At 47.3% G+C, this 22,500-nt stretch overlaps 2 protein-coding genes across 2 annotated transcripts; one reads left to right on the top strand and one right to left on the bottom strand.

Moving 5' to 3' along the window:
• Window positions 1-8,125: 8,125 nt before the first annotated feature.
• On the bottom strand, window positions 8,126-17,988 carry ETH_00011215 (uncharacterized protein; the record flags this gene model as incomplete). Its single annotated transcript, XM_013377358.1, has 14 exons — window positions 8,126-8,594; window positions 9,024-9,169; window positions 9,711-9,823; window positions 10,427-10,588; window positions 11,048-11,231; window positions 11,479-11,594; window positions 12,254-12,479; window positions 13,254-13,445; window positions 13,636-13,848; window positions 14,999-15,120; window positions 16,203-16,500; window positions 16,939-17,082; window positions 17,560-17,694; window positions 17,914-17,988. 14 exons carry the CDS (start codon window positions 17,986-17,988, stop codon window positions 8,126-8,128), a joined length of 2,595 nt encoding a protein of 864 aa, XP_013232812.1.
• A 2,881-nt stretch (window positions 17,989-20,869) lies between these two features.
• Window positions 20,870-22,403, top strand: ETH_00011210 (SNARE domain-containing protein, putative; the record flags this gene model as incomplete). The annotated part of the gene is made up of 3 exons (XM_013377357.1): window positions 20,870-21,022; window positions 21,325-21,603; window positions 22,032-22,403. The coding sequence occupies 3 exons, from the start codon at window positions 20,870-20,872 to the stop codon at window positions 22,401-22,403; spliced, it is 804 nt and encodes a 267-aa protein (XP_013232811.1).
• Window positions 22,404-22,500: the final 97 nt, after the last annotated feature.

Genomic DNA, 22,500 nt, shown 5'->3' with positions numbered 1-22,500 from the left:
GGTAAGTTGTTACACACTTCTTAGCGGATTTCGACTTCCATGACCACCGTCCTGCTGTCAAAATGAACCAACACCTTTTATGGTATCTCATGAGCGAGTATTTGGGCACCTTAACCAAGCGTTAGGAGCATCCCTCATCGCCAGTTCTGCTTACCAAAAATGGCCCACTTGGAGTTCATATTAACCCCAGCAGTTCAGTGAAGTAACCACTGGATCTTACCCATTTAAAGTTTGAGAATAGGTCGAGGGCAACGCGCCCCCGAGGCCTCTAATCATTCGCTTTACCTGATAAAACTAATTGAACTCCAGCTATCCTGAGAGAAACTTCGGAAGAAACCAGCTACTAGACGGTTCGATTAGTCTTTCGCCCCTATACCCAAGTTTGACGAACGATTTGCACGTCAGTATCGCTACGAGCCTCCATCAGGCTTTCGCCTGACTTCACCCTACTCAGGCATAGTTCACCATCTTTCGGGTCCTAACAGATGTGCTACAACTCAAACCTCTCGCAAAGCTCGTGGTCGGTCGTAGGTGCGAGGCATGCCAAAAAAACAAACCTCTCCCTACTCTCACTTTCATTGTGCATACAGGGGTTCGGCCCGCATACTCGCACATATGTTAGACTCCTTGGTCCGTGTTTCAAGACGGGTCGGTTGAAACCGTTAAGGACAGCATCGCAGAACGTCAGTACTCGAAAGTGAAGCTGACGAACGCAAAAAAAAACACACCTCAGTGAACAACTGAACACAAACCCAGAGGCTATAACAGCCCACGAGAGACCTACCTTCCTCGGGGAGTATAGTCAGTCAGTTCACTGATGCTGACCAACCTCCAGGGATCGAACTGGACAAAAGCAGTACTGAACGCCCCCTACCCCTGTAACGGAAGTGTGGGAGCACAACACTACAAGTACCCAATCGGCACCCCAGAGACGCTAAAGTTTCAATCGCTTCCCTTTCAGCAATTTCAGACACTTTTAACTCTCTTTCCAAAGTCCTTTTCATCTTTCCTTCACAGTACTTGTTCACTATCGGTCTCACGCCAATATTTAGCTTTATGTGAAACTTATCACACATTTTGCGCTCAAATCCCAATGAACGCGACTCAATAAAAGCGCACCGTACGTGGAGACCTAACAAGCAGGACAAAGGACGGGACTGTCACCCTCTCTGATGTTCTGTTCCAAGAAACTTGGACCTGCCCCTCCACTGGCCACGCTTCTAGAGGCTACAATTCGTGAGGCCAAACAAAGGGACCCACGATTTTCACTTTGAGCTCTTCCCGCTTCACTCGCCGTTACTGAGGGAATCATTGTTATTTTCTTTTCCTCCGCTTAATAATATGCTTAAATTCAGCGGGTAACCTCGACTGATTTCAGGTCTATACATACATGTGTAATACCGAGAAAAAACGACGCATGCAACACGTGCATGGTGCCGTGTACTATATGTCGTTTCACGTTGTCGCATACCCATGCACTATTATACCTCGCCCTAGCCCTGCTCAAAACATTCGTCCAGAACGAGACAAACAACGTTGCATAAAATACAACCACCGTATCTCTCTTTCCGAATGAAAGGAGCATACGACGACACTATAGAAAGCACAGGCATGTAAAACGGCACGCTGTGCAGACACACAGCACCGCTGCCGACAACAATTTCGAGAGACGCCGCATCTCCTTCAAAACCAATGCAACGACACTCAAATGAAACCAAACATGCTCCTACCTCCCCTTTGGTGACCCGAAAAAATTCCGCGACACAAAACAGAAACGAGCAAAGCACTCACTTCTGTCGGCAGCATCGCCGAACCCTCACAGGACCACAAGGAACAGAGACAGACAGCAGCATGGCCTACTAGTAGGAGTTGTTAAGAGACACTGAAACAGACGTGCTGCGGGCAAAATACCAGCAGCGCCATGTGCGTTCAGAAATCTGATGGTTCACTGAAATCTGCAATTCACAATGCGTATCGCATTTCGCTGCGTCCTTCATCGATGCGTGAGCCAAGACATCCATTGCTGAAAGTTTTTTCCGATTTCTACCTATTCTTCCTTCTGCTCATCAACAAAAGTGATTCGATTCACCTTAGTGAGCAAAAGTTTCTTGCTGAAGCAAAGTTCCAAGCAGCATGTAACGGAGAAAGAGACAGAACGCACACACCAGCATGCAGCAGAGCACACAACACGGAACAATCGCCCGAGCCGCGAGCGCTCTGCATACGACACAGCCCCGTGCGCGTCTTCTCCTCTCATAATCCCCTCCACGTACGTGCGCGATCGACGATCACGGGGCTGGCGCCGGCGCGCTGGGGCTGCCACCGACAGGCCCCACGCGAGCCCGTGCATGCGCCACCACCCCCCCGATCGCCCACGTACATACTACTGCGATATATCCTTGCAGCAGCAAAAAATTCCATCCATTTTTAAAAAGTAGAAAAACCGTTGCAGAGAAAAACAGATTCAAGGGTTGCGATGGACTAAGGTTTTCTTTCCAACAACACCGACGACTACCTGCTGCTGGCCACCCAGGCAAAGCGAATGCTTGAAACCTGTAAAACCAGCAGCGCGTTCCAGGCGTGCGAATTGTGTGAATGATCCTTCCGCAGGTTCACCTACGGAAACCGTGTTACGACTTTTGCATCCTTTAGAGGGCTCTATTTACGCAACTTCCCGACCAGCCCCACAAAGTAAGGCTTGTCCGTCCGATGAATTCACAGGACCCTCCGATCGGTTGCAGCGACGGGCGGTGTGTACAAGAGGCAGGGACTTAATCGGCGCAAGCTGCTGACTTGCGCCTACTAGGCATTCCTCGTTGAAGATTAATAATTGCAATAATCTATCCCCATCACGATGCACACTCAAAAGATTACCCAGACCTGTCGGCCAAGGTAAAAACTCGTTGCATGCATCAGTGTAGCGCGCGTGCAGCCCAGAACATCTAAGGGCATCACAGACCTGTTATTGCCTCAAACTTCCTTGCGTTAGACACGCAAAGTCCCTCTAAGAAGTGATACAGTAACCGCAAAGTTACTGACCCTATTTAGCAGGCTAAGGTCTCGTTCGTTATCGAAATTAACCAGACAGATCACTCCACCAACTAAGAACGGCCATGCACCACCACCCATAGAATCAAGAAAGAGCTATCAATCTGTCAATCCTTCCCATGTCTGGACCTGGTGAGTTTCCCCGTGTTGAGTCAAATTAAGCCGCAGGCTCCACGCCTGGTGGTGCCCCTCCGTCAATTCCTTTAAGTTTCAGCCTTGCGACCATACTCCCCCCAGAACCCAGAGACTTTGATTTCTCATGAGGTGCAGGAGAAGCCAAGGTAGGCGTTTCCCTATCTCTAGTCGGCATAGTTTATGGTAGAGATTACGACGGTATCTAATCGTCTTCAAACCCCCTACTGTCGTTCTTGATTAATGAAAACATCCTTGGCAAATGCTTTCGCAGTAGTTCGTCTTTAACAAATCTAAGAATTTCACCTCTGACAGTTAAATACGAATGCCCCCAACTGTCCCTATTAATCATTACCTTGGTCCTAGAAACCAACAAAATAGAACCGAGGTCCTATCTTATTATTCCATGCTGCAGTATTCAGGGCGACAAGCCTGCTTGAAACACTCTATTTTTCTCAAAGTAAAAGTTCCAGAACACCAACACACGCAATTAAGCGCGGAAGGCTACCGGAAATAAGCCGAGGGCATGCCAGGCCCACACCCATACGGGCGACGCCGGATGACCACGACAGAAATCCAACTACGAGCTTTTTAACTGCAACAACTCTAATATACACTATTGGAGCTGGAATTACCGCGGCTGCTGGCACCAGACTTGCCCTCCAATTGTTACTCTGGAAGGGTTTTACATTCCCATCATTCCAATTACAAAGCATAAAATGCCCTGTATTGTTATTTCTCGTCACTACCTCGAAGCTGTTTTCATTGGGTAATTTGCGCGCCTGCTGCCTTCCTTAGATGTGGTAGCCGTTTCTCAGGCTCCCTCTCCGGAATCGAACCCTAATTCCCCGTTACCCGTCACTGCCACGGTAGGCCAATACCCTACCGTCGAAAGCTGATAGGTCAGAAACTTGAATGATCCATCGCGGGCCCAAAAGAACCAACTGCGATCCGTTCGGTTACTATGAATCACCAAGACTCCACTACAAAGTGGGTTGGTTTTGTATCTAATAAACACAGCCCCTCCAAAGGAGGTGACCTTTGCGCATGTATTAGCCATAGAATTACCATGGTTATCCATGTAAAATGAGACCATCAAATAAACTATAACTGTTTTAATGAGCCATTCGCAGTTTCACCGTATAAAAGCTTATACTTAGACATGCATGGCTTAATCTTTGAGACAAGCATATGACTACTGGCAGGATCAACCAGGTTGCTATTGTCGTCAACGCCTTCCTTCGACCAAACAAGAGACAAAAAAACGCCGCTCCCTCCCCCGCATGCGTCTCCACCCCTACACTCTTACATGCCTACTCCTCCTCAGCAAGGTCACGTCGATGTGACCCAATTACAGAGGAGAAGGGACACTAAGAGACCGGTAGCGACGGACCCACAGGCGACGCGGAGAGAGACAACCCTCTTGCCGATCGACTGAAAAGCAGACGGAGGGCCTCTATATCATGTTCTTTCCTTCCAAAGCCAAACACCAATGGCCTGAGGATGAGAGGAACAGGACAAACAACGCTGCATGCAGCACTGTCGCCACACGCTGCGTGACTACTGCCCCACAGCCCTACCTCTAACCCTTCATTTGGCTTCTTCCAAACATGATTCTGTCAAGAAGAGACTACCCTGATTGCCGCAGCTTCCATATACGCAAGCGCAACTCTGCACACCATCTGCGTATGGTTCAGCCGCCCAATCATCTTCACCAACACACTCACCACCCCAAAGTGAACGGCCGCTCGCTCCACGCGTAGTCTGCAATGCTGTCCCATCAGCAACACCTGATCCTCAGTGCTCCCCGCACCCTTTACGAAGCATCCAGTGCAGCCGACTGATACCACCGCAGACAAAACAAGAAGAAGCAAACAACCTCCAACCAGCACGCAAACACCTTGCTAGGCTGTCCCACCACCCCTCCTCCCTAACTGAGAATGGAGACGCGGAGGCACAACCTACACAACGTGTCCTGTCATGCCCTTTCTTGCTCCCCCACATCATTTCTTCTGCAAAACGCACCAGTACAACACCCACAAACTCTCTTCTCCAACCAACAGACCCACGAGCGGCGCTTCTCCACAGGTCCTCTACATCCCAATAACCCAGGATCACCGCCCTCCACGGCCCACACGGCCCCCAAAACTCCATAACTCCGTCCTCCCGCGGTCAGCACACGCTTCTCTGACAAACAGGTGAAGCACACATCCTGACCAACGAGAACAACCTGTCCCTTCCTTCTGCACCAGAAAGGACGGCGGAGGCTCGCCACGCACAACTGGTCACAAATGACGGACTACCGCCTTTCTTGCCATCCAGCTGTCCCACTGGCGTAACACACACCAACCGCTCCCTTCCTCAGCTGCCGGAACCGTTTCGAAAAAAAGTTCCTCACCACCCCCCCTTCTCTTCCATGCGCCGCCGACTCTCATCTGTTGACCCCTCACACCAAAACATGTCCTCTTCCTCCACCTTCAACCCCGCCAGTAACGCCCTCCCTCCACATTCTCCTCAATACGCACTGAAGAAGATATATCCCCTCCTCCCTCCGTCTTTCGCCCTTCCACACCACACAATGCTCAACAATCCCTCTTCTCTGCCTCCAAGAAAGCTAGGCCTCGCAAAAGCACTCCCTTCTCAACCTCTTCGCCGCGAAGTGCCCGACCGACACCACACTCTTCACGTCCATGCAACGCCCAACGCCCGCTCCAGCAACTGCTTCTTTCCTTGACTCTATATCATTTCAAGCGAGAAAAGTCCACCACTCATTAGGGAAAAAGCGTGGAAGGAAGTTGCAAAACCAGGACTCCCCACCACACACCGCAACCCCCAACCAACTCAACGACACAACAGTTAAGCCTCGAGACTGCCAAGCTGGGAACTCAGGTACGCCAATTTCTAATGCCCCAGCCCTATTCCTGCTCTAGGAATCAATGTCTCAACGTGAAAGAAACTAACAAGACCAAGATTTCCCACCACACACCCCAACCCTAAATCAACTCAACGGCGAAACAGCCACGTTTCGACAGCCACGTCTCGAGACTCCCAAGCCCGGAACTCAGGTATGCCAATCTGTAATGCCCAAGCCCTACTCCTGCCCCAGGAATTAAGGCTTCAGTAAAATCTTTTTCAAAAAAATTTTGCACACCTGTGCTTTTATTCTGCTTTTGCACTGACGAGGTTGGGTTTACCCCCAAAATCAAACTCCGTTTGGGGCTGGCGACGCAGTACACCTCCCCGAACAAATGCCAGTGACGCATCCTCAAAGTATTCATAGAACAATTCATAAGGTATTGAATTGTTTCTTTTCCCCGAGAATGTCTCGCTGCGGATGCCGATTCCCGTCTCAAGCACTTGGGGGATCATGAGGGCCAGCCCACAGGGAAGCACCAGGGTGCTGAATGGTTCGCATTCTCCTCAGCTTTTGGTCATCAGGCAGTCCAGTTCATTTACATTGGTGCTTTCGGGTTTTTTTAATGTGTGGCGCTCCCAGTTTTGAAGCTTTGCAAAATTGGTGTGCAGTTGGAGAGCCGAGACGCCATCGTTTGGAATGGCGGGCGGTCACATCCCCAGATCCTCCAAGCAACTCCCCGCAGTGTGTTGTCCTCGAAGTGTAGTTCATTTATTTGAGGGTGTGTAACGAGTGTTACGGATTGGTCATTCCGAGGGCTCAAACTTCCGTTTCTACTGAAGTTGCGGTGTAGGTTGGGTTGTAGTGTGCGTTGAGAACGAACGGACGGGCGGGAGCGGCATGCAGCTACCCAATACTAGGCGTACTGTTTGTTGGCATGTGACTCGTGTTACGGCTAGGTCATTTCGGCGACCGAGACGTCTTGGGGTGTGGGCTGGGTCGTGGTGTGCGTAGGCAACAAAGAAGCCGGCGAAAATGGCATGCAGTTGCCCAATACTGGACTTGCAAACTCAGCCGGCGAAAATGGCATGCAGTTGCCGAATACTGAACTTGCAAAGCGGCGCTCAGCGGCCAGTCTTAATGGAGTTGCGTAAATCGACATGATGCAAGCGGCAGTGTTGCACTTATGTGGGGCTGGTCTATGAAAAGGGGTATCAACAAATGTGTTCAACACTAGGGCCGATTTCAGGCACATTGACTGTCTCTACATACTTTTAATGTTTTTCGACGAACTTTCTGCTGAAATTTCTGTTGATATTGGAGGCACAGAACAAACGACGTATTCACCTGATTCTGCGCAGAGGCAATAGTGCGTCCAATAGTGTGTTTCCCAGTTGGGCAGCCAACGCTTCAAGCGGACGGCAACAGTAAAGCCGCGACAACTAAACAAGTTGGCGCAGGCCCCATTTTCTCGACGCTGTATTTGCGCGGGTTGACTTTAGATTGATGCGAATGCTGAGATTTAATCCTTACTGAGCATCGTTCAGTCTCTGTTCAGGCGTTGAACGGTGCTGCGTATCTACCTGTGTTTCGATGCATGAAAGCATACAGATGCATTACCGTAGAATCCTAGTACTTAAATACAAGCGAAAATGTGTGGATACATAAACAGTCGAGTTGAAAGTCTGAGTAAATACACGTATGTACAAATGGACGTCTCCATCTGTGTACGTACTATGTATACTCATATGCTTAATATACATACATACATTTATAGGCATAGCCGCACGCATACTTGTGGAGATGCAAATCTGCGTAGATGTATATGTTCATACAAAAAGAGAGACAGGCGAATAATGAGAAAACTACAAATTATGAAAAAATCTACAAGTGAGGTCTTACTGACTTCTTGTCGGATTTTAAATGCTCTCATCGCCTTTTTGCGGCGTTGCTGCTGCAATTCCTCGTACAGTTTTTTTTGCTGTTAACGACATTTAATTTGTTGCCATTTATATAGACATGTTGAACTTTCCATGGTTGTCATGACACTCCCATTTCTCCCGGGCTTTAGTCTGTTTGCCTCTAATGCCTTTAGACTGCGGTTTGTTGCCTGCTGACACCTTCGTTTGCTGCTGCTACTGCTGCGGCTGCTGCTGCAGTTGCTGCAGCAGCGCTGTGGCCCCTCATTTCGAGCAGCAGAAGTTGCCGCCGCACGTGAGCCTGCAGCCGCACAATGGAATTAATGTGGGTCTCCAAACTCTTTTTAAGATTCCTGCGGAGGCAGATAGCTTCCAGAGTGCGAACAATTGGCCGCAGCAGTAGCAGCTGCTCCCGCTGTTGCTGCAGCAGCTGCTGTTGCGCTTCTCGAGTCAGGAAAACCATGGTCAAACCCATTCTGTAGTCCTTATATTCCTTCAGTCCAGCCCTTTGCAACAAGGCTAACGCGCCCTCACGTGGGGCCCCTTCGGCAGTGGAACTTCCAAGGAGGCCTCCTGCAATTTTTCCGTAAGCTGAAATATTCAGAAAGCGGAATTGCCGCAAGAAGTCGGCGAAGGGGCGCCTGGGTAAACACAAGGTGACAAGTTCCAAAACTCAAGAAGTTATTGGAAAGTACACAAAAGCTAGACGAAATGCTTACACTGTGGCGTTGCTCCAGCTGTGTCAATAGAAGCACGCACCAAATAAGCCTCCATCTAATCGCTCAAACACATGTTTATGTGCATGCATATGCAGGTATCCACTATGCTTCATACATATGACGGTGTTTCTATAAGACACGAGAATTTTTATTTACATGAAATCGTAATATATTCATGCGCATCGATATAGCCATTTGGAGGTATTTTCCGATTCACAATATACGAATTACCATTAAGCACCTTAAGCATACTCTGCTGACTATTTCCCAGCTGCAGACATATGTCATATGTCACGCTGCCCCTAGAATTTCCTTTTTCCTAAGCCCGAGACGCGACATCACAAGCCCTACCTGTAGGAGTAACCAACGCTTCGAAGTTGGATGGCCTCCATGATAGAGAGAGCCCTTAGCTGCGGCAAGATTTTACTTTCGATAAAGAGCTTTGGTTGCTGCTGGTCGTTTGGTTTTATGCAGCGAATAAAGTGGGGTTCTGTCTCCTGCAGACAAGCACAAAAAACAGAATCAGGGTTTACGGTCTAGAGCTACGAGTCAGGAGTCAGGGTTTAAGGCGTAGCGCTTAAGCATTGGGCTCAATATTAAAGGAAAAGGAAGCAGTGCACTTGAACATGAGCGAAAACGCAGCAGCAGAAATATAAGTATCCCTAGCAGCAGCAAAACGGCGCCACTAGGAGCAGAAGCTTGGAAAGCAACATTCTAGCAACGGGAGCACTATTGTCAGCACCAGCGGTAGCAGCACCACTGTCGCAAGCACTAATCAATCACAGCAGCAGAAGCACCACCATCACAAGAAAGAGCAGCGATGGCATCAACAGCAGCAACCTCACCGCTATGCATCAATGGCAACAGCAGAGACGTCATCAGCAGCAGCACGACACCAGCCTCCAGTAACACTAGCAGCAGCAGCACCGTTAGCAGCAGCACCGTTAACATTAGCACCGTCAGCAACAGCACCCTCAGCAGCAGCAGCGGCCGAATCTCCACCGCCATTAACAATGGCAGCAGCGGCAGTAGCAGTACCTGGATGATCGCTGCTAGGCTATTAAGCTGCTGCATGAATTGAGACCCGATTAGTTGTCCCTTCATAAGTTTGCCTTTTGGGATTTCCACATCTTGATACAGTTGAGAAGCAACTAAGTGAAAACGCACCACCGACAAAGCAAATATATTTCTCGCTGCTGCCATGTTCTTAACGCTTCCATTTCTTGGCTTTGCTTGTAGTCTTTCCTGCTTTGCGTCTTAGCTTTGAGGTTCACACATTGCATTCGAATTTCATGCAAAACCATTTGTGCTCGGATTTGTTTCGCATCAACGGCCTGCTCTCGAATCTGCTCTAGGATTTGCAGTTTCGTTTTATGGATTTGCTTGTTTGCTGATTGCCGCGGGTAAACAGACCAAAAAGGCACTGGCTCCGTTAAAACGACAAAAGGGCACACAAAACGTAGCGTTTAACAAAGAATCAACTGGCAAAGCCAAGTTTCCTCATGCACATGGTGAAACGCTGTGCAGGCTGTGGCTTGAATCGTGCTTGGGAGAGCTGGGAAAGCACGCAGCAGCAGCGCGAAAGACAGAAGAATAAGCGCAACGATCGACAAAAGGGCAAAGAAAAGAGCAAAATGGGGTTTTAAAAAGAAAAGCGCAGAGAAGGAACCCAACCGTGAATGGATAGCAACATGACTGCAGCAGCAGCAACTCCTGACACATGTAAACAAAAGCAGCAGCCCGCCAAGTCTCACCCGGGTTTTTGGAGGCATTAAACAGATCTAGAAACTCAGGCCGCAGCTGGTCTCTGTTTTTTTTTATGAAGTTGAAAGTCATGTAAGAAACGTCTCCTATGCAGTGCCGCACCGTAAACTCCAGGTCAGAAGAAGGCCGGAGGAAACCCTTGTTCCCCGATCCTAGAAGACACGAACGACGCACAAAAATGCAAAACAAACGTAATTAAATCAAACCAAACAGAGGTTTCCCTCGACAAACATAATTAAATAACCAAACAGAGGCCTCCCTCGAGAAATACAAAGGAGTTCATGAATACAAGAATGCACCTTTCACGAACCCAACCGAAGGGCGCCCTTTTTGAAGGATATAAGAACCAGATGCAGTTCTTCCTACTGATGGAGACAGATAAAAATATTGACTTACAAATGCGAATCAACAGATAAACAGATACATGTGCATGAGCAGATGCTCGCATAGTTTAACCAGCAGAGTAAGGGCTTATGGAAAGAAAATGAAGTGTAGGAAATGCATATACGTGCGTATGCGCGTGCATGTTTCAGGTAATGTTTTCCTAAACCATAAGCCCGGAACTCGAAACCCCAAAACCTGAAGTATAAACCCTAGACCCTGCAACTTACTCTTGATTTGCGCCTTAACTGCCGCAGTGAACTTGGTGTCTGAGGTAGCCGGGCCAAGGCAGCAGTCCTCTAAAATGCTCAAAATGGAGTTTTTCTTTCCGCAAAGCAAATCAACAATTGGCTGAGTGCTCTCGAACTGCAGCAGCTCTGAAGTCAATCCCTCTTTCTCATACAACAGGCATTCCTGAAACGCACAGGCATTAGGGTTTAGGGTTTAACGCCTGCCATGTGTGCTTCTGGGGTGCAGCGAAAGCCCACATGGCCACAAACAATTCATTGCTTACGGATAAGGGAAACAATTTAGCGCTTAGGGGCAAGGCTTTAGGGACGAGGGTTTAGCGTTTAGGGTTTAGGGTTTAAGTTTGAAGATTTAGGGATAAGGGTGTATGATACGAGTTTTAGGGTTCAGACCTTAGGGTTTAAGGCGTTACCCTTGTGAATACTAGGTCTACAAAGGTGGCCTGCAGCATCTCGTTGGTCACATTGATGAAAAGCTGTTCAAGCGAATTTTCTTTGAAAATTTCAAAACCGAATATGTCGAGTAGGCCTGCGAAAGAAAAGATCTGCAAAAAGAATCCAATTAGTTTCTCTGTTTGTTCATTTGTCTATCAACCCGGCGGGCCGCGCCGCACTTTGCACGCAATTGGAAAATGAAGTGCGTTTTTACAGATAAATGAATATTGTGCTTGCATGGTGCCAAAACGCCCCATAAAATATTTGCTTGCAAGTGGAAATGAAAGCAAATGCAGTTGGGCTTTAGTTTCCAAAGGGAATTCAATGAAGGCATCTGAATCTGCGCTTGTACAAAGGGATGCCGCCCTGCACACTGCAAAAATGCCGGGGAACAACGAGAAGCAAATCATGCATTAAAAGCCGATGATGTCCTTCTAGGGTCTGAACATAGATATTTAGAAATATGCAAATGTACGTATAGAAAAAAGCATATGGAGAAATACATGAATGTTTGCACATAAATGTATGTTTGCATCTACACTTGGCAGAATACATGCATACATCCATATATTCTCGCCTACATTGCCGCTTGCGCCGTTAACTACCTTTAAAGTCTTCCTCTGGCGGGCTAGCTGGCTGGTTAGCTAGCTGGTTATCTGGCTGGCTAGCTGGCTATCCTGGCAATCTGGATATCTGTCCAGCTGGCTAGCTGGCTACTTGGCTAGCTAGCTAGCTGGCTAGCTGGATGCACACCGATGAAGGTGTCGAGGCTTTGTTGTTTGTTGATGTTTTTGTTGATTTGCTTGTTGATCCAGAGAAAAAGCCGCTCGTAAACGCCCTTGCACAGAGACTGCTGGAGCAGCTCCGCCTGCTGCTGCCGCCACCGCCCAGCCACCGCCTGCGCCCCCGCCACTGTCACCCGCCGCAGTAGCGCCTCTTCAACGCCTGCGGCTTCCAGGAACAGCAGCTCGCAAGCTTGCTGCAGCAGCAAACACACGTTTTCAGTACGTGAACAAATTGTATATATATACTTAATCATCTATATTCATTTATTTATGTATTATATATATATATATCTATTTATTTATTCATTTGCAGACTTGTTGCAGCGGAAGACGCCATTGGATCAGGTGAAAATGCGAATTCGTGTGGTTGCATTAATACACTGCACTAGATAAATGGCAGCAGACTCGCTGCGGCAGAAAAGGCGCACTTTTGCGAGAAAATTCAAATTAATATGTACAGTTTGCCATATCTACATGCATGCAATGCGAACATGAATCTAGAAGAGTGCTGGCATGTCTGCTGCAGCAGAAATGACACTCTTTCCTGCCAAGTAATATTGCATGTATTCATTTGCTTATAGAGCTGTTGCAAAAGTCCTAGGAAGCTGCTGCAGCAGGAAAGACCCTTTCTTCACTTTTGTGAACTTGAATTAAAAGACTCAACTCCGCATGCACCTTTGCACTCATTCAAAGGCATTTTGCATCTATTTGGGGGCACATGAATATGCTAGACAAGCACCAGCAGCCTTGCTGCAACAACACAAAAGCTTTTACGCATGTAGATAATATTTGAAGGCCTTTCAACACCTCTTGCGTCTTCCTCTATTTCAGTTTAAACTAATTTCGTAGACTATCATCTACGTGTAGCACCGGCACATCTCAACAGCAGCCTTTGCCGAAAACCACGTGCCAAACCCTAAACCCTAAACCCTAAACCCTAATTCGTGCAGGTTTTCCCCGCTTTTCACCTCGAAGTCTGCTCTGTCTTCTTCGCAAATTGCTGCTGCGTCCGGCAAGCCGTCCAAATGCCTTTGTTCTATTTTGATGTTTCCCATTAGCAGCACTCCAGATAAAAGCGAGAAAACAGACTGCGCAGTGGCAGCAGCAAGTCCCATGGACTCGAAGCCCGCGAGGACTTCAAGAAAGTCTGCTGCGTCATCCTGCATGCAACCAGCATAAACCCTAAACTCTAAACCCTTGAGTTCGAAGCCCAAACACGAAGCCTTGAACCCTGAATCTCAAACCGTAAACCTAAACCCTAAACCGTAAACCCTCAACCCTCAACCAAAACCCTAGAAAAAAGCGAAAAACAGGAACAGAGTTCCGGGGCCTCCGCGGGGCGGTGCGCACCCTCTGGTGTATGTCCACCGCCTGGTAGTTGAGGATTTTGTAGTTTTTGCATTCTTTGAGTTTCAATTTGGCTTTCAAATCTGCAGAGGCTCCTTTAATTAATTGGTAAAAGATGTGGAAATTGCGTTCTGCGCAGCCGTGAAAAACCACCCGAGACTTTTCCAGCAAAAAACTCTCTACGTGGCCTCGCCCGATGCCGCCCCCGGGGGCCACCTGCAGCAGAGCAGCAAAAAAAAAAATCATTAAAAGCATTTCATACTTCTGCTGCTTCCTAAGGAGCAGCAGCAGCAGAGAAGCAGCATCACAAGCTTCAGGCTGCACTTTAGGGCTTTTAAAAACAGAAAAATGAAAAGAGAAATCTTCAAGGCATTTTGAGGTCAAAATATCGAAGTAATAGAAAAAAAGAATATCAAATTTAGGAACTTCAGGCTGGTGTCTGGACTCAGTTAGATTTCCACTTTGAAATTAGTTGAAGACAATTTGCTTCAAAAACGAAACCACTCTTGGCTAAATGAGGCCTTCATTTGAAGGAATTGGAGCGCCTTTAACTCCAAATTTAAGAGAATTAACAACAAAGACTTGGAAAAATAAAAAAGTCAACAAACTAATGGTTTTTATAGACAGGTGTGCATGCAGAGAAGACCAAAAAAGAAAACAAAACAAAAAAGACACTTATGGACTTTTGATGCTGCTGCTACGCCACTGCAGCACACTTGGGGAGTGACTGGCTGCAGCAACTTAGAACTTGTTGCTGCTGCTAGGTGAAGTGAAGCACCCATTACCAAAACCCTAAACCCTACACCCTAAACCCCTACTACACAATCCTAAACGCGCTTCCTTTTCTTTCTTTCTTTCCTTTCTACGATTGGCACTGGTTTAAAATGCTCCATTTCTAGTGTCCATTTGCAATCGCTTGCAGATATCCCAGAAACACCGCTAAACCTTAGCCCTAAACCCTAAACCCTAAACCCTAAACACTAAAACACTAAATCCTAGGAGAGATTTCAGCTCCAGAGTCTCGGACTGTGAGCTGTGCTTTAGGGTTTGGAGCCTTACTCAGGCTTAAGGGCTTAGGGTTGTGGCGGTGTAGGGTTTGTGACCAAGGCTGTACCGTTAGGGAGACCAGGATTTATTCTCTGCATACGATTTAGGGTTTAGGGTTTAGGGTTTAGGGTTTGGAGTTTGGGGTTTGGGGTCGAGGGTTTGATTTGCTGAATTTGGTGAACCAAGCCTCCGTCGTGTTTCATGTTTTGGATCTAGGGATGAGCGCTTCGATTTTTATCTTCATGCTAACGGCCTAGGTGTTACGTTAAGAGTTTAGGGTTTAGAGTTTAGGGTTTAGGGTTTAGCGTTTAGGGTTTACCTCGAGCCTGAGGAACTTCCCGAATCTGCTGCTGTTGTCGTTCAGCACAGTCTTCGCATTTCCAAAAGCCTCCAAAACAGGTCCTGCTGCAGTGACGGCGTTTTCGACTTTGGCTTCATTTGCTGCAGCGCCAGTTGCAGCAAATCATTTGCAACAGGGTTTAGCGTTTAGGGTTTAACGTTTAGGGTTTAGGGCTTAAAGTTTAGGGTTTGCTGGTTGCTCAGAAGTGTAGAAAGCAGACAACCGCAAATGCATGCTTAGAAAGAAGCGAAGACGCAAAAATTTAGGGTTTAGGGTTTTGGGTTTAAGGTTTAGGGTTTAAGGTTTAGGGCGAAGCGGATTTGGACTAAGGGGGAGACGAAGCAAGTAAACAAGAGACAAAAACACAACAAGTAAACAAAAAAGAGAAAAGCTACTTGAATTCCTTTTTATACATAATACATTTGTTGAGCGATAAATAAAAGGAAAAAAAGAAAATATCAGAAAAAGTATTTATCAAATAAAAGGACATAACAGCCCCACCAACAAACAGAAGAAACAAATACTACACGAAAGGCGCAGAGGGGAATAAACCCGAGAGGAAACCCCAGGAGGAAGCAGCAGCAGCAGCAGGAAGCAGCAGCAGTAGGCACCAGCAGGAAGCAACAGCAGGAAGCAGTAGACGGAAGCAATAGCAGCAAGCAACAGCAGCAAGCAGCAGCAGCAAGCAGCAAGAGCGGAATGCAGAAACAGGAAGCATCAATAACAGGAAGCAGCAGCAGCAGGAAGTAGCAGCAGCAGGAAGCAGCAGGAAGTCCTAGGCAAGACTTGCTGCGCCAGGAGCCGCTGCTGCTGCTGCTGCTGCTGCTGCTGCTGCTGCTGCTGCTGCTGCTGCAGTTTCTGCCGGGCTTAGAAAACAAAAACTGCTGCATGACTATGCCAAAAAAGGCAAAAGTTTACGGAAATCGCGCAATTATCATTAAGCAAATAAAAGCAGTCATCATTTGTGACAAATAATAATATTATGCAAATGCCTTGCAGCAGCAAAAATGCTTCACTATAAACTGCAACAGCCGGACAAAAGCTGGGCCGAAAAAGCAAATAAAGCAAAAAGAAACAAACGAAAAGAATCCCTTGAAGTGGATCAAGATTAAAGAGCTCTAAAAGAAGAACTTGTTCATTAGTTTCGAAAGCAGCAGACTGGAGCGAGAGCAGCTCGGCTCACCGTGCTGCTGCTGCTGCTGCTGCTGCTGCTGCTCGGGGTCGCCCTGCGCTGCAGCCAAGTAACTCAGCACCAGCTTCGTCGCCTCCGTCTTGCCTGATCCCGACTCCCCCGAAACAATTATGGTTTGGCTCTTTGCTGCAGTGTTGGCGTTTTCGAGGGCCCTGCGGGCAATGGAGAAGATGTGCGGCGGCAGCAAACCCCCGTTTGCTGCCGCACTGTAGTCCCGGATCTTTTCTTTTAAAGAACTTCCAGACCACCCAAAAGGGTTTATCGATATCAGCAGAGGGTCCGCGAGCGTCTGAACCCACACCCGCACGCAACACCCACTCCCGCAGACGCCTTCCCGCTGCTGCTGCTGCTGCTGCTGCTGCTGCTGTGGCTGCTGCGGCTGTGGCTAGCTATTCTTCGTTCTTGTGCTACCGCTCCCGATGCCGGATGCTGCTGCTGTGGCGGCTGACTCAGACTGTGCTCTGCTACTCCTGCTGCTGCGCCTGCTGCGGCCTGCCGCAGCAGCTGCTGCTGCCTATATCTGCTCTAGCTTCTTCTGCTGCTGCACCCGCTGCGGCCTGCCGCAGCAGCTGCTGCCGCAGTATCTGCTCTAGTTCCTTCTGCTGCTGCTCGCGCTGCGATCTGCCGCAGCAACAGCTGCTGCGCGCAGCAGCTGCTGCAGCAGTGTTTTGCTGCTGCTGCAGTGTGTTGCTGCTGCTGCAGTGCGTTGCTGCTTGCTGCTGCTCACGTAAATGGCGTCTTGCATGTAACGGGCCCGCAGCATCTCCAGCACTGAAGCAGCATTTGGGTGCGGCAAAAGACCCACATCTGGAGTGTTCAGCAAATCGCAGCTCTCGCTGCAGTGGTATATTTGAGAGGGCTTCGAGACAAACTGCTCGCAACACAACACAGGCCTCAGCAGCAGCAAACACTAGCAGCAGCAGCAGCAGCGGCGGCAGCGGCAGGGGAGCAGCAGCGGGGAAGCGGCAGGGAAGCAGCAGGGAAGCAGCAGCAGCAAAGAAGGAGCAGCAGCAAAAAGGCAGTAGCAGCAAAGATGCAGCACCAGCAGAGGAGCAGGAGCGGCAGGGAGGCAGCACCAGGGAAGCACCAGGGAAGCACCAGGGAAGCAGCAGCAGCAGGGATGCAGCAGCAGCAGGGAAGCAGCAGCAGCAGGGAAACAACAGCAGCAGCACTTGTAGAAACAGCAAACCACAGAGCAGCAACAGCCACACGCAAACACCCGCAACAGCAGCAGCAGCAGAGACAGGAACAGAGGTGGAAGCAGTCGCATCAAAAACAGCAGCAGCCATCCAAACACAGTAGAACCAGCAGCAGCAGCAGCAGCAGCAGCAGCAGCAGCGGGGCTAACCTCTTTGCCAGGCTCGGAAATTTCCTTTAATTTAACTGTCTGGTTATTTATGATATCCAAAACGGTACATTTGGCGTAAAGACATGAGGGGTTTTCCAGCAGGCTAGGGGCAGAGTCGCACCACACAGTCATGCCCTGCTCACAAACCCTAAACCCTAAACCCTAAACCCTAAACCCAGCTGAAAAGACAGGGAAACACACAAGGGCCGCATACTGGAGTGGGCGCGAGAACACAGCTGGAATGAAAACAGAAGGCAAAGCTTAGAAGTATGGGTTTGTTCATAGGCTTTAGGGTTTAGGGTTTAGGGTTTAGGCTTTAGGATTCAGTGTCTCGGGTTTAGGGTTTAGGATCACCAGGACGAGTGCCTCCGGGGCGACTGAAGGGTCCAGGTCGAAAGCCTTTTTGGGTTTGCTTAGAAACGAAACCATTGTCGCAAGGGTTCAAAGCTTTGGTCTACGGTTTAGGGTTTAGGGTTTAGGGTTCGTAGCGGTGGTTAACCACTACTGTAGACACAGCTTTCTCCCGGCGTAAAGGTGTATATGAATTCCTGAAGGATTGAGAATGAGTCCTGAAGAGCCTGGAGGGCAAACCCTAAACCCTAAATCCTAAACCTTAAACCCTAGAGGCCAGAACACCCGCTGATGGTCAGCAGCTCCCCCTGCACAAGCCTGGCAGGCTCGACCGCGCAGCAGCTGCCTAAAGGGCTGAAGTGTGTTTATAATTTGAATTAGTTTCATTTATTAATTAACAAAAAGAGGCCTTTAGGGTTTAGAGGAGCAGCGGCCGCTCCAGCCACGGCCGGGCTCGGGTGTCACTACACCTGCCGTGCACTGCACACTGCGGCTGCTGCTGCCTATCGCATCTTATCTGCGAATCGAGTCCCAGTTCTTCATAATTGAATTAATTAATGAAATTAATTCAAAGTTTTCATTTATTTTCCGATTAATTCTCTTTAAGAGGCTTATCGTGGCCCGAGGCTCACAGCTGGCCTCTGCTCGCGACCCCCAGGCAGTTCCAGTGGACCCCCGCGGGTGGCAGCGCCTCGGAGGGTCAAAACTGGAAACACAAACAAAATTTGAGTGATTTAATTTAGTCTAACTACAATTAAATTGAATTATATCATTTAACTTAGACAATTAACTTATTTTAAAAGCCCGAGCGATCAGGGAACCGCCGGAGTGACCCTCATTGAGTACGCGGAGGCTGAGCTGCCCGTACACCTCAGCTCTGCAGCCTCTCACGAAATGAATAACTTATTAAATCACTTTTTCGATTTTTAAATGGTTTTATTTACATTTAACTGTCCATCTGTTGCTGCAGCCGCTGCTGCAGATGGCTGCAGAGCAGCAGGCGGCGGGAAACAGATAAATTAATTCAAACTTGAATGTTTAAAGCACAAGATAACATACACTGCTCATAAGCTTCTGGCTATAGCAGCAATTGCTGGTTTGGCTGCTAATTAGCGTTTTTTGCGTTGAAAACAAGAAAATAAAAATATTTATAAATTATGTACAAGACTGCGTGAGTATTTACACAAGGAAAGGCAATTAGCAGTACACAAGTACAGAAATCAAAATGAATGGGCAATTAATAAACCTGCTAAAGAAGTAAATTTAAAAATAAAAGATTAGCTTTGAGCCACATTTGTTAAAAAAAGAATTATTATTTATTAATAACTGGCTGCTGGGGATGCGTTAGCGCGCGTTTGGGGTGTACGTACACCTGAACTTAGCTGAAGGGAAGTGCACCCAGATGCTACTGTTCCCTCTTACGCTTCTCTTAAGCAAAATAAGAGTAAAGTTGATACGCATTAACTTCAAACCCTAAACCCTAAACCCTAAACCCTTAACAGTAAACTCTAAATCATAGCAATAATTAGCGGCAAGCTGTTGCAGTAATTGAATCTGCTGCGCCCTTTACTGAGCTTTATGGCCATGAATTGAAAAGTGCAAAAAGAGTAAATTAATTCAATTAAATGTAATTTTTCATTCTTATGAATCCATCTTATTAAAGGTCTGAGGCTTTATTTCATTTTCAGTTCCGTTTAACTTTATTCTTTTCTTCTTTTTAATTTATTCTTACGCAAACAGCTTCCTTTTCTGCTTTTTTGCAGCAGCTCATTGAAGAGCTTCAAATAAAATAAAATGCAAATAGAGTTAAAGACAAATCATTTCAATTTTATTTTATCTTTATTTGCTTTCGCTGCTTTATGCTTCTGCTGCACCTCCAGACAGTGCGAATGCGGTGTATGTACATCTACCTGCAACAAACAGCATATAAAAATTTAGATAAAACAAATTTATATAATATCTTTTTTACAATATTTATAGACCGCAGCAGCAGCTGCGTCGTCTGCAGCACAGGCGGCAGCTGCAGCAGCTGCAATTTCTGCAGCAGCTGCAGCAGCAGCAGCTACTGCAGCAGCTGCAGCAGTGTGTAAAGGCAGAAGGACTTACCTGGCTGAGCTGCATCCAGGGCCTCTAGCAGCAGGGTTGGACGAGTATAGATAACAGCAGCAAAAAGAAATAAATATTTGAGTATATAACAAATATTTAATTTGACATTAATTGGATGTTCAGATATTGGAATTAATGCAAAGAGAACTGCTGCAGCAGATACACCCGACTGTTTGTGGGCCATTTCCACACAAGCTGCTCTTTTTCCCCCTGCAGCTGACAGTCGCTTTTTTGTCTTCTGATCTTTTTTGGTTCCCTTTTGTATCTTTTTTGATTATTTTGTTTAACATTTTTAGGTGTTTTGTTAATTTTCAATTTATATTTCATCGCTGCGTTTTAAAATGAGAGGAGTCCGCGACTGATCGCCTGGCACGACCACTGGAAGACGGCAGTGTGTGCCTGCTGCTTTGGAGGTTCAATTGTTTGTTATTTGTTTTCAAGGCTGCTCATGATTTCAATAAATAATAAAACAAATAATAAATAATAATAAATAACAAATAAATGATGAAGAAGGCGAAGAGCTGGCGGGGTGAGCAGAAGGGCGCTGTGCGTGTTTGGGGCTGAGTGGCTCAAGTGTACATACACATGAGGGTTGGCTGGTTGCTCAAAAGCTGCTCGTTTTGCCTTAAAAGCCATTTATTTCATTTTCTTGTCATTTTTTGTGATTCCATTGAAAAATAAAACTCTAATTGACGGTGAAATTTCTTTTTCGAGACCCTGTGGGCGCTCGCCGGTGTAGTGACACCCGGGCGCCGCAAGAGCCCGTCCGTACACCCCAGCGGTTCCTCTCCGCAGTTTTTCCTTTTTTCGTTTTAGTTACATATTTCATTAGTTCTGTTTCACATTTTCCAAAATGGAGTGCGATTTGTGGGCCAGCGATGCAGCAAAACTCAAACAGTTGCAGCAAACTGTAGACTCGCTGCTGCAGCGAGCCCGCACGGATCCAGCAGCAGCAACAGGAGAAGCAGCAGCAGTGCTGCGCGGACATGTGACCAGAATGGCCCAGGTAATAAATAAAAGCAGCTGACAAGCAGCAGCAAAGAAAGAAGCAAATTAAGAGAATAAACTAAGCAAATAAATCCAAATAAAACCCACAAACCCGACAAATAAATGTTAAATGAAGCACATGAACGAATTGCGCCGCAAAAGCCTCAACGCCCAGGTGTCTGTACACCTGAAATGGAGCCAATAATGGCCGGACACGAGGGGCTCTCTTGGAGGGATAAAAAGGCATTAGTTTTGTTTTGAGTCTTTTGTTTGCTGCTGGTGTTTTGCTGCTGCTTTGCTGCTGCTGCTTTGCTGCTGCAGCGCTGCAGCCAACTTGAGCAGTCGCTTATGAGAGCGTCGGAGTCCCCCGAGCTCTTCGGCTTATCTGCTGCTGCGCTGCAGCAGCGGCTGCTGCTGCTGCAGCAGCTGCAGCAGCAGCAGGACGCGCAGCTGGAGGCTTTTCGGCTGCTTTTCTCGCAAGCCGGGGTGTACAGACACTCCAAAAAAGAATCTTTTAATTCCAACTTTTCAGATTTCCCCCTCGAAGACAACAGTTCATTTTTGGAAGAAACTGCTGACACCCCAACTAGCGCCTCTGCTGTACGTACACCTCAACTCCGCAGTTTCATTTTTCCTTCTTTTCCACTTTTTCATTTTAATCCTTTTTTCTTCTTGTGTTCTATTTGGCTTCATCTTTCTCGCCTCCTGTATTTATATATTGTCTTGTTATTTATTTGTATATTTATATATTTATTCTTTTATTTATTTTTTTATTTGTGCAAATAACAGAAGCAAACAAACAGTCTGTAATAATAACTCAATGAATACTAAATGAAAGAAATACATATATCAAATAACAATAAATAAACGAGCTGATAATAACAGATATACAGTAATGAACAGTGTTTGTTCTTATTATTGTTTGATTTGTTAGTTATTTGTTTGTTTTCATTAACCATTTAGTCTTATTTTATTATTTTATGTGTTATTATTTTAAATTTATTTTTATAAACTGTTTATTTCCTTAGGACGATTTTGGCTCCTTCGGCCCCAGCCCGAGCGTGTCGGGCTCGAGTCTGCTGCAGCAGCCGCAGCAGCAGCGGTGGCAGCAGCAGCAGCAGCAGCAGCAGGACGAGGAGCAGCAGGAGCAGCAGCTTTCGTACTTGGCGGGTTCTGTGATGAATCTGAAGGAAATAAGTTACGCAATAAGTGACGAGGTGTCTGTACACCGCAGACTGCTCGACGCCACAGAAAGCTCCCTAGACACCGCAGAAGCCAATTTAAAAAAAAACAAAAAAATGCTCCAAAAACTTATGAAAAGACATTCCACCATTTGTCTCCTTCTTGTCGCTCTCGCCCTTCTTTGTCTCCTCATTTTCCTCCTAGTCTTCACAGCGTAGCAGCAGCAGCTGCGATCGCGGGGCCCCTAGGGGGCCCCGGGGGGCCCCCGGGGGCCCCCCTGAGGGCCCCCTTCGGGCCCCTCAGGGGGGCCCCCTA

Source organism: Eimeria tenella, genomic scaffold, assembly GCF_000499545.2.
Source record: "Eimeria tenella Houghton genomic scaffold, Eth_scaff5, whole genome shotgun sequence".
In the NCBI taxonomy this organism is placed as follows: domain Eukaryota; phylum Apicomplexa; class Conoidasida; order Eucoccidiorida; family Eimeriidae; genus Eimeria; species Eimeria tenella.
Note: the sequence above shows the minus strand (reverse complement) of the source record. Positions and strands in the feature narration are given on the sequence as shown.